Source organism: Entelurus aequoreus, linkage group LG13 (genome assembly GCF_033978785.1).
Source record: "Entelurus aequoreus isolate RoL-2023_Sb linkage group LG13, RoL_Eaeq_v1.1, whole genome shotgun sequence".
Lineage (NCBI taxonomy): Eukaryota > Metazoa > Chordata > Actinopteri > Syngnathiformes > Syngnathidae > Entelurus > Entelurus aequoreus.
Window position 1 is genome coordinate 60992300 of NC_084743.1, and position 14258 is coordinate 61006557.

The 14258-nt window shown below is 38.7% G+C and overlaps 2 protein-coding genes across 4 annotated transcripts in view; both read left to right on the top strand.

The window, feature by feature from the left end:
- The window catches only part of cluha (clustered mitochondria (cluA/CLU1) homolog a), a 48715-nt gene extending 44818 nt beyond the window's left edge, over positions 1-3897 (top strand). For all 3 annotated transcript variants that reach the window (XM_062068109.1, XM_062068110.1, XM_062068111.1), the window contains exon 27: positions 2642-3897. In XM_062068109.1, the coding sequence (XP_061924093.1) occupies positions 2642-2768 (127 nt within the window). In that variant the 3' untranslated portion in view covers positions 2769-3897. The remainder of the gene's footprint in view (positions 1-2641) is intronic.
- A 2209-nt stretch (positions 3898-6106) lies between these two features.
- Positions 6107-14258, top strand: part of LOC133663560 (lissencephaly-1 homolog A) — a 49883-nt gene continuing 41731 nt past the window's right edge. The window contains exon 1 of the mRNA XM_062068114.1: positions 6107-6350. The gene's annotated coding sequence lies outside the window, so the exon portion shown is untranslated. The remainder of the gene's footprint in view (positions 6351-14258) is intronic.

The following is a 14258-nucleotide window of genomic DNA, read 5'->3' on the forward strand; positions in this document are numbered from 1 at the left end:
ATATGACCAATGTATGATCCTGTAACTACTTGGTATCGGATTGATACCCAAATTTGTGGTATCGTCCAAAACTAATGTAAAGTATCAAACAACAGAAGAATAAGTGATTATTACATTTTAACAGAAGTGTAGATAGAACATGTTGAAATAGAAAGTACGCAGATATTACCAGTAAATGAACGAGTAGATTAATAATTCATTTTCTACCACTTGGCCTTAATAATGTTGACAAAATAAAATAATGATAAATGACAATATGTTACTGCATATGTCAGCAGACTAATTAGGAGCCTTTCTTTGCTTACTTACTACTAAAAGACAAGTTGTCTTGTATGTTCACTATTTTATTTAAGCAATAACAAACATATTTTAATGTACCCTAAGATTTTTTGTTAAAATTAAGCCAATGATGCATTTTTTTTTGTGGTCCTCTTTATTTAGAAAAGTATCGAAATAATTTTAGTACCAGTACTGGAAATATTTTTTAACCCAATGCGGCCCCCCGAGTCAAAAACTTTGGGAACCCATGCTTTAAACCGAAGCGCCATAGCGCAAACAATTACACACCCTTTCATTGTATTTCCTTTTTTTTATTTTATTTTTTTTATTTTTTTATTTTTATTTTTTTAACGTTTGTGTTATGGCCGTCAGTGAAGAAAAATCCATAAATTAGCTGCACTGTTTTATAAGCCGCAGGGTTTAAAGTGTAGTGACAAAGTAGAGGCTTGTAGTCTGGAAGTTGTGGTAGTTTTGCGTCAGTAATACACCTCTACACGTGTCTTTTTCTGTTATTACCGATGACCATGAAGAAAAGACTACTGATATTTAGAGATGTCCGATAATATCGGACTGTCGATATTAAATTTAAAATGTGATATCGGAAATTATCGGTGTCTGTTTCAAAAAGTAAAATTTATGACTTTTTAAAATGCCGCTGTGTACACGGACATAGTGAGAAGTACAGAGCGCCAATAAACCTTAAAGCAGGGGTGTCCAAACTTTTTCCACTGAGGGCCGCACACGGAAAAATTTAAGCATGCGGGGGCCATTTTGATATTTTTCATTTTCAATCCATAACAAAATATATGGATTTTTTATTTTTTTTAACCTTCAGGGCTCCCGGGTACCATAAAGGGTCTCAGTCATTAAAATGTAAAAAATAAATAAAAAATAATAATAATTTGACTTAACACTTACAGTAAATCTCTATATTAACTTCAGGTTGATATAAAGTAAAAAAAAAAAAAAAAGGTTTTATGCCTTTTCTGTCAAAGACAACTTTGTTTTTTATAGTAAAACTGAAATATGCAGTATTTAGTAATTAGAGCCCTAAAATATCAATAATGCAGGACACCATTGATTTTAATTATTTAATAATTTTGAGTAATCACAGTGAAAAGTTAAATAAAATCCTACTAAATATATTTGGGATCCAAAAGGTCCCCCACTCATAAAGTGATACATTTTTATTAGTTTTTTTTTAATTTTTAACACTTAAATTATGAGATCAACTTCAGATATATCTGTCGATTTTACGTTTGAACTATTATTTTGTTTGTATCATGCTCTTTTGTCAAATAAAACTTTGATGTTTTTTTATGGCAACCACACAATATATGCAATATTTTTTCCACATAAAACATTTCAAAGTGATACTTTTTAAGTAATAATTAATTATAACATAGATTTTTTTTTTTAGCAATGGCAAAAAAAAGAAAAATAAACAAAGACAACAGAAAAAAAACAGCCTGCATGGCAGCTTTGTGTCAACATTGCAACTTTTTCTTGTTAGATTTCACCTCATTCCACTTTTTTAATTTTTTTGTTTTAATTTTTGCAATATCAATTTTGCAATTTTTGTAGAATGTGTGGCGGGCCGGTAAACAATTAGCTGCGGGCCACAAATGGCCCCCGGGCTGCACTTTGGACACCCTTACCTTAAAGGCACTGCCATTGGGTGCCGGCCCAATCACATAATATCTACGGCTTTTCACACACACAAGTGAATGCCATGCATACTTGGTCAACAGCCATACAGGTCACACCGAGGGTGGCCGTACAAACAACTTTGACACTGTTACAAATATGCGCCACACTGTGAACCCACACCAAACAAGAATGACAAACACATTTCGGGAGAACATCCGCACCGTAACACAACATAAACACAACAGAACAAATATCCAGAACCTCTTGCAGCACTAACTCTTCCGGGATGCTACAATATACACCCCCGCTACCACCTAGCCCCCCACTCCCCCACCTCAACCCCGCCCACCTCAACCTCCTCATGCTCTCTCAGGGAGAGCATGTCCCAAATTCCAAGCTGCTGTTTTGAGGCATGTTAAAAAAAATAATGCACTTTGTGACTTCAATAATAAATATGGCAGTGCCATGTTGGCATTTTTTTCCATAACTTGAGTTGATTTATTTTGGAAAACCTTGTTACATTGTTTAATGCATCCAGCGGGCCATCACAACAACATTTGGCATAATAATGTGTTAATTCCACGACTGTATATATCGGTATCGGTTGATATTGGAATCGGTAATTAAGAGTTGGACGATATCGGCAAAAAAGCCATTATCGGACATCTCTACTGATATTCTTGTTCAATGACCTCGCAATTTTGCCTTTCAGCCAAAAAGATCTGGAGAGCCTGAAGGCGGAGGTGCAGCGACGGCAGCAGCTGCAGGAGCCAGAGAAGGGCGAGCAGCCCACCCAGGACAGCCCACCGGAACTCGAGGACAAAATCCCCGTCGATTAACGTCTAAAAAAAAAAATCCCCAAAAACAACTCAACTCACTGCTACTTTTTTCTGTTGCGGAGGCCGTGTCGCTAAACGGCCTTGTGGTTAAACCCGTCAACCCGGGGAAAAAGCGAGCACACTATATCAGCGTTGAAATAAGAGAAACAAAACGGGGGTGACGCGTGTGTCAAGGCAACACACACACACACACACTGTGACGTGTAGGGCGGAGGGAAAGGGAGCAGGAAGTTCCTACAAGCTAGGAAGACGGGTGCAAAGATTGAATCAGGCAGGAGACCAAGGATGTCCTTCCAAACCGGAGCCTTATCCACCAGTTTCTCTTGGGACTCCAAAAAGAAGTGGGCCTTTTTTTTTTAGAATGTACTACCCCCTCATTCCTGATGGTTCTTTAAATCGCTCATTTGTGCTGACGACCTGCCAGGTCCGACAAGCAAGCGCAGTTAAAACCACGCCAGGCTCGTTTTAGTTCCGCTGGATCCATAACTTCTTCTCCACGTGTGAAGAGGAAAGGCCTTTCACACCTGTTCATTTAAGCCAGCTCTGTTTTATAGCAAATATGTAAGGTGGTGCCGCATTTAATCCCCATAAACCGTCCGCTAGCTGTGTGCAGTCTTCTATTTTTACACACGGACTCTGTGCATGTGTTTGTACGTGTGATCCAACGTGAACATCGGCTTTACCAAATGTTTTATTTTTCTATGCATAGTCAACATTTTGGATGCCCGATGCCTGTGGAAATCTGTCTTGGCACCAAAATTAACCTCAACATGTTTCTGTGCTGTACTTCTCCCCCCCCCCCCACAAAGCAGTATGTAGTGCACTTTCCGCACAGTTCTGAATGTGTCATGAGCACATTTTGCAGCCTAAAGTGGACAAAAAAAAAGGTGACAGTTTGCGCTTGTATACATGCAATGTGTAACTTTTATTAGTTGCCATGTATAAATGTTGGATTAAAGCAATATAGACACAGTGCTGGAAATGATTGTAATTAGAAGTGCAAAGTGACTAAAATACCCATTTAATAACACGATACAAAAGTCATCGCAGTCTTTTTTTGTTAAGTTAACAAACTTGTGTTTGCGGCAGAGCGGAATATATCCTTCATAAAGGTGATTTATGCAATTTGCTCTTGGGTCTGTTTTTACTGTTGACTGAATCACTACCAACAGCGCCCGCAAGGGGGCGTGCTAACACTTCCCTGGTAGAAGACCGCGAAGACGTCATTTTTATCTCGCGGAACGTGTGCTTCTGATGTGTGGCAAATTGTGACGTGAATATTTTGTTTTTTTGTTTTTGGTCTGTGTGCTTTTATATCTAAAATAATATTACAAAGTAGAAGTTTATTGTTTGGGGGGGGAAGGAAATATTGATCTGATTTACAAATGACAGTGTTGTATAAAAGAAACATTGATTTCAAAGCAGTGACGTCAACGTAATTGAGCAAAGTCATTTGATACTGGGGGTCGATATTTCTGACATGCGGGCTGTTCTGGGTCCAAACGAATAAAACCGTATAAACCTGAACTCTTGTCATGTTGTTATTCAACTAACTATACAACTACAAAAGACAGTATTTTTTTTTTTTTAGAGATGTCCGATGATATATCATCGGCCGATAAATGCATTAAAATGTAATATCGGAAATTATCGGTGTCGTTTTTTAATTATCGGTATCGGTTTGTTTTTTTAATTATTAAATCAATATAAAAAACACAAGCTACACTTACAATTAGTGCACCAACCCAAAAAACCTCCCTCCCCCATTCACACTCATTCACACAAAAGGGTTGTTTCTTTCTGTTATTAATATTCTGATTCCTACATTATATATCAATATATATCAATACAGTCTGCAAGGGATACAGTCCGTAAGCACACATGACTGTGCGTGCTGCTGGTCCACTAATAGTACTAACCTTTAACAGTTAATTTTACTAATTTTCATTAAATACTAGTTTCTATGTAACTGTTTTTGTATTGTTTTACTTTCTTTTTTATTCAAGAAAATGTTTTTAATTTATTTATCTTTTATTTTATGAATTTTTTTTAAAAGGACCTTATCTTCACCATACCTGGTTGTCCAAATTAGGCATACTAATGTGTTAATTTCACGACTGTATATATCGGTATCTGTTGATATCGGTAATTAAGAGTTGGACAATATCGGAATATCGGATATCGGCAAAAAAGCCATTATCGGACATCCCTATATTTTTTTATTAATTTAATACGATATTTAAACGATAAACCAAAGTATTTTAACTATAAAATGCTATCTCGTAAGAAAAGCCGAAGGAAATGTATGGGTTAGGGTCCAACCCCGCCCACCTCAACTGACGCACAGAGGGGGGGGTTTGATGTGTGGGGGGGCAGGGTTTGATGGTAGCGGGGGTGTATATTCTAGCCCGGAAGAGTTAGTGCTGCAAGGGGTTCTGGGCATTTGTTCTGTTGTGTTTATGTTGTGTTACGGTGCAGATGTTCTCCCGAAATGTGTTTGTCATTCTTGTTTGGTGTGGGTTCACAGTGTGGCGCATATTTGTAACAGTGATAAAGTTGTTTATACGGCCACCCTCAGTGTGACCTGTATGGCTGTTGACCAAGTATGTCTTGCAGTCACTTACGTGTGTGTACAGAAGCCAAATACAACATGTGACTGGGCTGGCACGCTGTTTGTACAGGTTGTAGAGGGCGCTAAAGGCAGTGCCATCACGGCACGCCCTTAATATCGTTGTTTGGGTGAAAATCGGCAGACATTCGAGAGAATGGTTGCCCTGAAATTCGTGAGTCTCCTGGAAAAATCGGGAGGGTTGGCAAGTATGACGCTGTCAAACGCCATTCATATAAAACTTGCGGGCCACACTAACATTAAATTTTCATATTAAGGTGCGGGCCGCAAATTAATGTCTCGCGGGCCGCGTGTTTGAGACCCCTGGTCTTGCCCAAGGACACACGCAGTGAAGCAGGGATCGAACCGAGGGTTCCAGGTTGGTAGAGTGCACTCTACCAACCGAGCTATACCGCCCCGCGGTATACCACTAATTAAAAAAAAAAAGGCTACCTAATTTACTTTAAATGTTTTTAACAAATATATCGATTTAAGGACTTTTGTACTCTTAATCATTTTCCAAGATTAGATTGATAATTAATTAGAAAATGTAGGCCTTAATTTCATAAATCGACATTTATGTAGAAAACATTTCGCCTGGAGTATAATAATGTTGACAAACATTTCTATGTTACAGTCGTTTATAAAAAAAGTTACCAAATTTGATCTCTTCTATAGTTGGACACAGATATAAATAACCTCCATTTTTTTTCTCTCCTTTCCTGTCAAGGACGTGCGCGCTCCCGGCTCCCCGGGAACGCGAGTTGCGTGCGCGCTCCCGAACGAAGGCGAATGCGGTAGCGCAGGGGAAAAAACAAGCAAGCGGCGCCGGAGACTGAAGGAGAAGAAGAAGAAGAAGAGGGGCGCAGTTCACCTCCAGCCAGCAGGACACTCAGTCTGGAGCGCTCTTTTACACGCCCTGCCGGGTTGTGGTCACCGCCGGAAACACTCATTTACGGACCCGAGGCGATAAGGTGAGTTGTGCTCGTTTACCAAGCCGGCGAGGGGTCGAATGAACGCGGCCGAGTAAGGTTGGGAAAATGACGATGTGGCTGTAATTTCTGCACCTCCTTTTTTTTTATGCCTCAAAATGGCGGCCAGGCCGCTCGGTTGGGAGCGAGCAGGTAGCGCACTCTTTATGCGTCCACATTTACAACACGGTGCTCCTTTTTTTATAAGTTAAGCCTGGAGACACGATGGCGACGTTGGATTTAAGGTCATTAATAAGTGGAAGCGCGCACAATGGTGTAAGAAGTGTTGGGAGTGGAGCTAACTTTGTGACTGCACCACAGGAAGCTCATGGAGAAAACGTCCACTTTAGCACTAATCTGGCCGCTGCCTTCCACATATGGTGGCGCCTCAAGTAAGTGACGTGACGACATGTCCGTGGAAGGTTACGACACCGTTCGGCGTCGTCAAAAACGCGGACTGGGTGCTTGTTGCGGTTTGACGAGCCCGTCATCGCCGCGACATGTAACATGACATGTTCGCATGGTTGTGTTACAAGTGTTGACACTAGCATGGATGAGGGTGAAGGGTTGCCAGTTGTTGTCGATAACATGTCCGTGTTCATAGCAGACGTTTTGCTGTGTGTGTCCTCCTCCCCTTTGACGTCTCACCGGTGGGCGTCAGGCTCAGCTGGCGCTCCCTCGTCAGGGTGGAGCTCATCCAAGGAGATGTTCTTCTTGGAATTGTGTCTTCTCTTCACATTGGCCAACTTCAACATGTTAGGTTTCCAAATTGCTGTGATTTAAAGAGGACCTACACTTTTTTTCCTCCCAATTCTTATGTGAGATAAGCACAAATTTATATTTAATTTAAAAAAAAATTAATTCTAGCTCAGGGGTGTCGAACTAGTTTTAGATCCGCGGCCACATGGAGAAAAAATCTACTCCCAAGTGGGCCGAACTGGTGAAATCACGGCACGATAACTTAAAAATAAAGACAACTTCAGATTGTTTTCTCTGTTTAAAAATGGAACAATTCTGAAATTGTACAAATCATGTTGTTGTGGTTGTTTGTTTTTTTTACACTTACATGGTGGCAGAGGGGTTAGTGCAGGGGTCGGCAACCCAAAATGTTGAAGGCGCCATGCCATATAGGTGAGGGCCGACATCCGGGCAACTGAGCTACATACGGGTTCTTCGAGCCATATCAATCAGACTGGCGTTGAAAACAAACCGTTGCCATTACTCTTTAACCTGTCGACCTACGCTGGTTAAACCCGTCATTCTGCCTCCAAAATGCAGAAAAACTGTGTTGTTTTTGGTTGTGCTAACCACAACTGGAAACAGGGAAAACAAAGGTTGTATTTTGTTCTGCCAAAGCGTGATAAAAGCCCACAGAGACGAGACAAATGGCTCGCAGCTTTACACCGGGAAAACGAGGACGGTTCTCACTGGAGTCCCCCAAAGTCCCGGGTCGTGTGTTCGGATCACGTCGTTTCTGGTAAATATAAGGAACAAAAATCCACCTTCTTAACCACAACTTGGCTATACCGTCCGTGCTAACGTTGTACTTGTTGAATTTGTACCTTATAACGTTCGACAGCTGAAGTTGTTGTTGTACAAAAATAACATGCGGTATATACTATATAGTCTATAGCCTAGCTAGCTATTTTCGAAAACCGGTTTCGTTTAAATTTGCACTTAACATTTGGGTTTTTAAAAACCAATAAACCCTATAATTTTCATGTTGCCATTTAATCAACTTTTCAAGACAGTCGCAAAATGCTGTCTGCAAGACTTTTCAATACAAAGACATATATTTTGTACATTATTCGCCTGCTGTACTGCGCCTTCATAAGGCTACAACTTACAAGGACCGGGCTACTAGGGGTCAGTCTGCTTTCTTTTGGGGTTTTTTGCCGGACATTCCAGTATTATTTACCCGTAATCTTGGTATTACTTTCCTTATTAGGTTATTTTGCCACCTACCCTTTCTCTGTTTAAACTTTCCTTTGTTGTACTTAAACAATACATGTAGCCCTCAAATCTCTCAATATTTTATACACTAACACTTGATCTTGTTGATAACTTCTGCGTCTCTTTCTTAGTAGCGCGCAGGCTAAGCTCACTAGCAAGCTAAGCTAAGCCTGAGAAGCTTTAATGTTCACTGAGACGAGTCTGACGCAAATAATACATTTTCGTTTTTTCACACGATATGCGAAAAAGTAAAAATGCGTAAATGAAGGATTTAACGCCGACTTCCAAGCCACGACGCTCGTTAAATGCTTTTTCTGTCAATGCTGTGTTCGCTGTGAGCTGGTTTGTTTTCAACGAATTCCCGGTTGCTAGGGAATTGGTAGGCGGAAGTGACGTAGGTCCGCCCTCACCTATTGGACCAAAAATACAAAAACAAATCTGTCTGGAGCCGCAAAAAATTAAAAGCCATGTGTGTCATGAGATATAAATTGAATTAAGAGGACTTAAAGGAAACTAAATGAGCTCGAATATAGCTACAAATGAGGCATAATGATGCAATATGTACATTTAGCTAGCCTAAATAGCATGTTAGCATCGATTAGCTTGCAGTCATGCAGTGGCCAAATATGCCCGATTAGCACTCCACACAAGTCAATAACATCAACAAAACTCGCCTTTGTGCATTCATGCACAACGTTAAAAGTTTGGTGGACAAAATGAGACAGAAAATGAAGTGGCATAAAACACGTCCTAGAAAGTCGGAGAAAGTTATACGCTACGGTGAGTTCAAGGACCGCCAAAATTAGTAGGACAAAACGGCGCTCGCCAAATACTCGAATCAGTGAAGCATGTTTAATATAAACAGTGTGCTTTATAACAATTAGGGAGGTTTGTGTCATGTTTGTCCTCCTACAAAAACCATATTAAAACAAAAAAAAATATTTTTCTCCCCTCATCTTTTTCCATACATTTTTGAAAAAGCTCCAGAGAGCCGCTAGGGCGGCGCTAAAGAGCCATGCGGCTCTAGAGCCGTGGGTTGCCGACCCCTGGGTTAGTGCATCTGCCTCACAATAAAAAGGAACAATAATACCAAAAGTCACAATATCCGATAGAATTTTAAAAAACTTATGACAGACCACTGAATGGAATTTACTGAATGGGACACCCAAAATGTACATGAAAATAAAGAAAGTGGGATTTACAATATTAACTACGAACAATACAACACTGAATATTAACAACATATGAACGTCGCTCCTCTTTTACTTCTCAAACCAGCTCCTCGATAGTTGTGTATCTTTTACATTCAAGCAAAACGCAACAAAAATGTAACAAACAGCAAATTATGAATGCAAAAGGTAATGAACACCTACAATGTGATGTAATACCACTTTTATGCAGAAATTTGTTGTAAAAATGTGCTTCAGCATCTGTTCCTGACACGCGTTTCGGGCTGGCTGCTCTGAAAACAAACCCCGCCCACTCTGCTTTGTTCCTCGTCTGAGCTGCTGTGACGTAGATTACCGTAATAACTTCTATAACACCCAAAAGCGTTAGCGCTTATATCACTAATACTTTGTTCATATTCAGGTCACAAGACAGAGTATTGTTGGCGGTTTATGGATGTTTTTTAAAATGTTTCAAGAGTGTAATAGATTACTTCCGTTACCATTGTTAGGTGACTTTTGCTATTGTTTGAGTTAAAATGCATAAACATTTGTAACCATGTAAATGAGTATCAAAATAATTTGTGTTTTTCCACTGAAAAACATTAATCCAAATCGCTAATAATCTATAAATATGTAAAAATTAAGGTTGTCAAAATAATCTATTCTATGACACTAAATCGATACCAACGTGCAAAGAAATCAAAAGATACCTGCTTGTTTCATCAGTACCGAATTCTTTAAAACACATTTTCCTAGGCTAGCTGTGTCATATGCTCCTGCTTTGCCAGAGAATAAGATGTAGCAGAAAACTGTACCACTGTACTAATTATTTTTATTTTTTACAACTTATCTAAAATAAGGACCAGGAGAAAAATATAAACATAAGAAAAAAAAAATCAACATTTCTTTTTAAAATGTAATCTTTCTCTGATTATAATCCCCTCCAGATATTAAGGCAGAAAGGAAAGAAAATGTCAAGTCAAGCATGGGAAACCAAATTGTAAATATTTTTTTAAGTTTTAACTTCTTTTAAAGAAGGTGCAAGAATAAGGAATATGTAAGAAATGTTAAATAAAGTATAACAAAATGGTGCAAAGTGTGAAAATGTAAACATAGAAAACCCTATAACTATTTTTTGCAGGTTTAGTGAACGCGTCTAAGAGGGTGTGGTATGTATTACTCATAACCAGCAACTTGGTCTGACTACAGTCCGTTTTTTTTAAATCCCAAAAACTGCCATAGTGTCTTTGTCGAGGTGACTTTTCCTGTTTTTTAACAAACGTTTTGCTCTCTGCAGCACTCATTTTTAGTTTATTTTCTCACTTAATGCAAAGAATCAACCGCTGGGCAACAAGATGGTGCAACCAAAAAGGATAGTACTGTCAACTGATTGGCTGTGAGCGTGTCACTCCCACTAATCAGTGATCACTTCCTGCGAGTCTTGGTTAGTGAGTGCCTTTGTTCATGCAACCAACCTTGCTTTGCCGCTTCCTGAAAAGAAAAAGATTTACACATCGAACGTTTATCCCACCGTAAGAAGCGGTAGAAAATGGATGGATTTTAATCGAACACATTTTGTATTGATATTGTCTGTCTTGTTGTGTATTGATATAATTTTATTGCCCTGTCCTAGTGGTACATATTAAAAGTGAAAGGGAGGCGTGTGTGGCGACATGCATTTATTTGGTAATCAAATACAAGTGGCCATGAAAGTATTTGCTGTGGGATGAGAGCCAAGAACCCAGGGAGTGTACATTATCACAGCATGCAGAAAACCCCCAGAAGCGTGCATCCCAACCTTTATCACTTACTTAATCGATTCCCTGATGGGTTGGCGACATAACCGGGAGGTATGTGATGTGCATGTGTGAATGAATAAGTCAGGAGTATGGTTTTATCTGGACGTGGCATCCTATTGCCATTTTGCAGCTATCAACTCTTTTCATCCATCCAACTTAGTGAGACAAGATCTAAAAGAAATTCCCTGTTTTACTCATGTGCTTCACTGATGTAAAGAATAATACAAGTAATAATAAGTCATTTTAATCCACAGCTGTTATCCTTACGGTTGTGTTCTGAAAGTTCTTCTAAATAGCAAACACTACTAAGAAAACCCTGTAGCTCAATCCTTCATTTGCTTTCCGCTGTGTTGGTGTGCAGAAGAGATTATTTTCTTAAAGAGACAGTAACGTACACTTCGGTTCTGACAGAAAGGAACATAAAGCTAAGGTTACTCAAATATTGTCAAATTACGTTGAACTTTGCTCTCTCTCTGCTGGATCTACTCTTTATTTTATGCTGCCCTTTTTTTGCTGCAGCTGTTACATATACGGTAATATTGTACATGGTAATTGGGATTTGTTATATATTGTATATATTATGTAAAAATATAATGTAATAATATAGTATATCAGTATATATTATCTCCTGTGTGTGTATATATATATATAACATGTGAATATTACATATGTTATATTTTATATTGCGACTATGGTACATTTTTAGTCGACTTTATACCTTTCTGTTTTCGCCCTCTTTTTGTGCCCTTGTGTGCATTATTCTTTCCATCCTTATCCTTTCCATCCTTTGTAACTGAGCTACTGTGTGGAACAATTTCCCTTGTGGATCAATAAACTTTCTCTCAGTCTAACTAACCACTATAAAGAGAACAGAATTGTTTTAATCAATTTAATCTCCATCTTTGTGTAGCTTTTAGTTTCAGTATTTTATCTGTTTTAAAGGCTTTTATTTCAAATATTGGTTTGTACTGTAGCACTTTATTTATTTCAATGAAAAGTGCATAAAAAAATTAAATCTATATTTATTATTTCCGGCGGGAATTCTGGCATTCTACTCTGTTCAGCGGCCCTTAAACACTGTTTAGTATTCCTCCGAGTATAGAAGAATCACTCTGTTCTGAAAGAACCCAGCTTGTTCAGGTTCAGTGTGCATAATTGAATATTGTAGTTATTCAGCCATCAATGTGTATGTATAGGTTTGTATTGGGTTATGTTGTCTCTTAATGAGGAAAGGCGTGAATGACTCTTGTTTTCATGTTAGCATTTAAGCAAGCCAGCTGGCGCCAGTCAGTCTGTGAGTTTATCAAAGTGCAGTTATTGTCACGGTTTTTGAATAATTTTAATTTCAAGCGGTAATACTAAACGTCTGGAGTTTTTCCGCGGTTACCATTAATACCGTTTATCGTTACATCCCTACACCAGACTAATATTTTAATTTGAAACTAGCTCATTTGTATTATTAAAGATTATGCATATTTGCAAGTAGCAATGATGTTAACAGCGTGCGTAGCATCATAATCGGAAAATGGAGGTATTGTTTACATTTGTTAACGTGTTCATTATCCCAGATGGGGCGATTTTGTTTATATTGGGTCTTGCGTTCCTGCACAAAAACTCAGTACTGTAAACTACTTCACTATATTACCTTATATTTTTATACTTTTTTTTTTTTTTACTGTTGAGTGAAAAATACTTTTCGAAATATGTTTCCATGTCCATCTTTCCCAGGAGGTTATGCTGTTGGTTTGTTTGTCCGTCAGTTCGTTCGCAAAATAATTAAAATAGGTATGAGCGGATTTTAATGAAACTTTCACGAAATGTCTGGAAAAGAATAAGGAACAATTGATTATATTTTGGACCTGATCTGGATCATTTTTACTACATTACCTTACGTTTACACTTCATTAAAGACAAAGATAGTGGCGACAGACAAGTGTTCACACAGTCTCTTTCATTCCGCTATAGATAGCTTAAAAAGTTTTGAGAGATTTGTCCTCTACCTTTCAGGAAATGTCCAAAATGGTATAATGAACAAGTGATTTCATTTTGGAGCTGATTTGGATAATTTCTTCTACTTTACCTTACATTTACGAGTTTAAAGTTCTGTGCTTATGCTAGCGGTCCCAGCTCCACCCACAAAGACAAAACAGTGTTTGACTGACAGGCGGCTTTCATCTGTTTTCCATTACGCTATAGATAACCCAAAAAGTTATTAGTGGATTTTCATCTGCCTTTGAGGAAATGAGATAAGGGACTAGTGATTATTTTTTAGGGCTGATCTGGATCACCGTCTGTATTCGGGACTTGTTTACTATTGGGAAATAAGGATCCATCAGTGCTTTTCTATTTCTATTTGCTTTTTTACTTACCCGTTAACACAATTTTGAACTAATCTGTAGTTCCTTCAGTTTTTAAACTGACAGGCTAAAAGGGATAGAAAATAAATCATAATATTAAGCAAGATTGAATCATTTGACAAAATTAATCTGAATAATTGGAGTTTATTTTCACTGCTAGGAAATGAAGGCAGTCCAAATTCCAGATGTTCTGGATGCTCGTTTCTGAAAGGCGATGGCGTGTTAGTTGAAAAGCTGTCTGTGTTGTAATGCAAAGATAATATTGAAGTCCACCTGTCAGCGTTGTCAAAACAAAAATAAGTGATGAGGTGTAGTTGAATCCCACCTATTCATCCCATTTTCGTATCTGTGGCCATACTCATGAAGCACCTATACTTGTCTTATTGCAAAAGAAGGATGCAGAATGATGTTGGCTGCAAACCCCAAGACTAACTCTTGCTTGTCCACAGTCTAATGCAGCCTGTAACTATGTAATAAGCTCGGCTACGTACCCCAACAAATATGTGCTCAGTGATACATCGGGTGTGGTCCAGTCCAGTTGTGACTCTGTGGCCGGCTTCTTCACTCTTAAAGTGACAGAGCATGTTTGTTTTCATCATCTAAAAAGCCTTTTCAATGAGACGGTAAGCCATC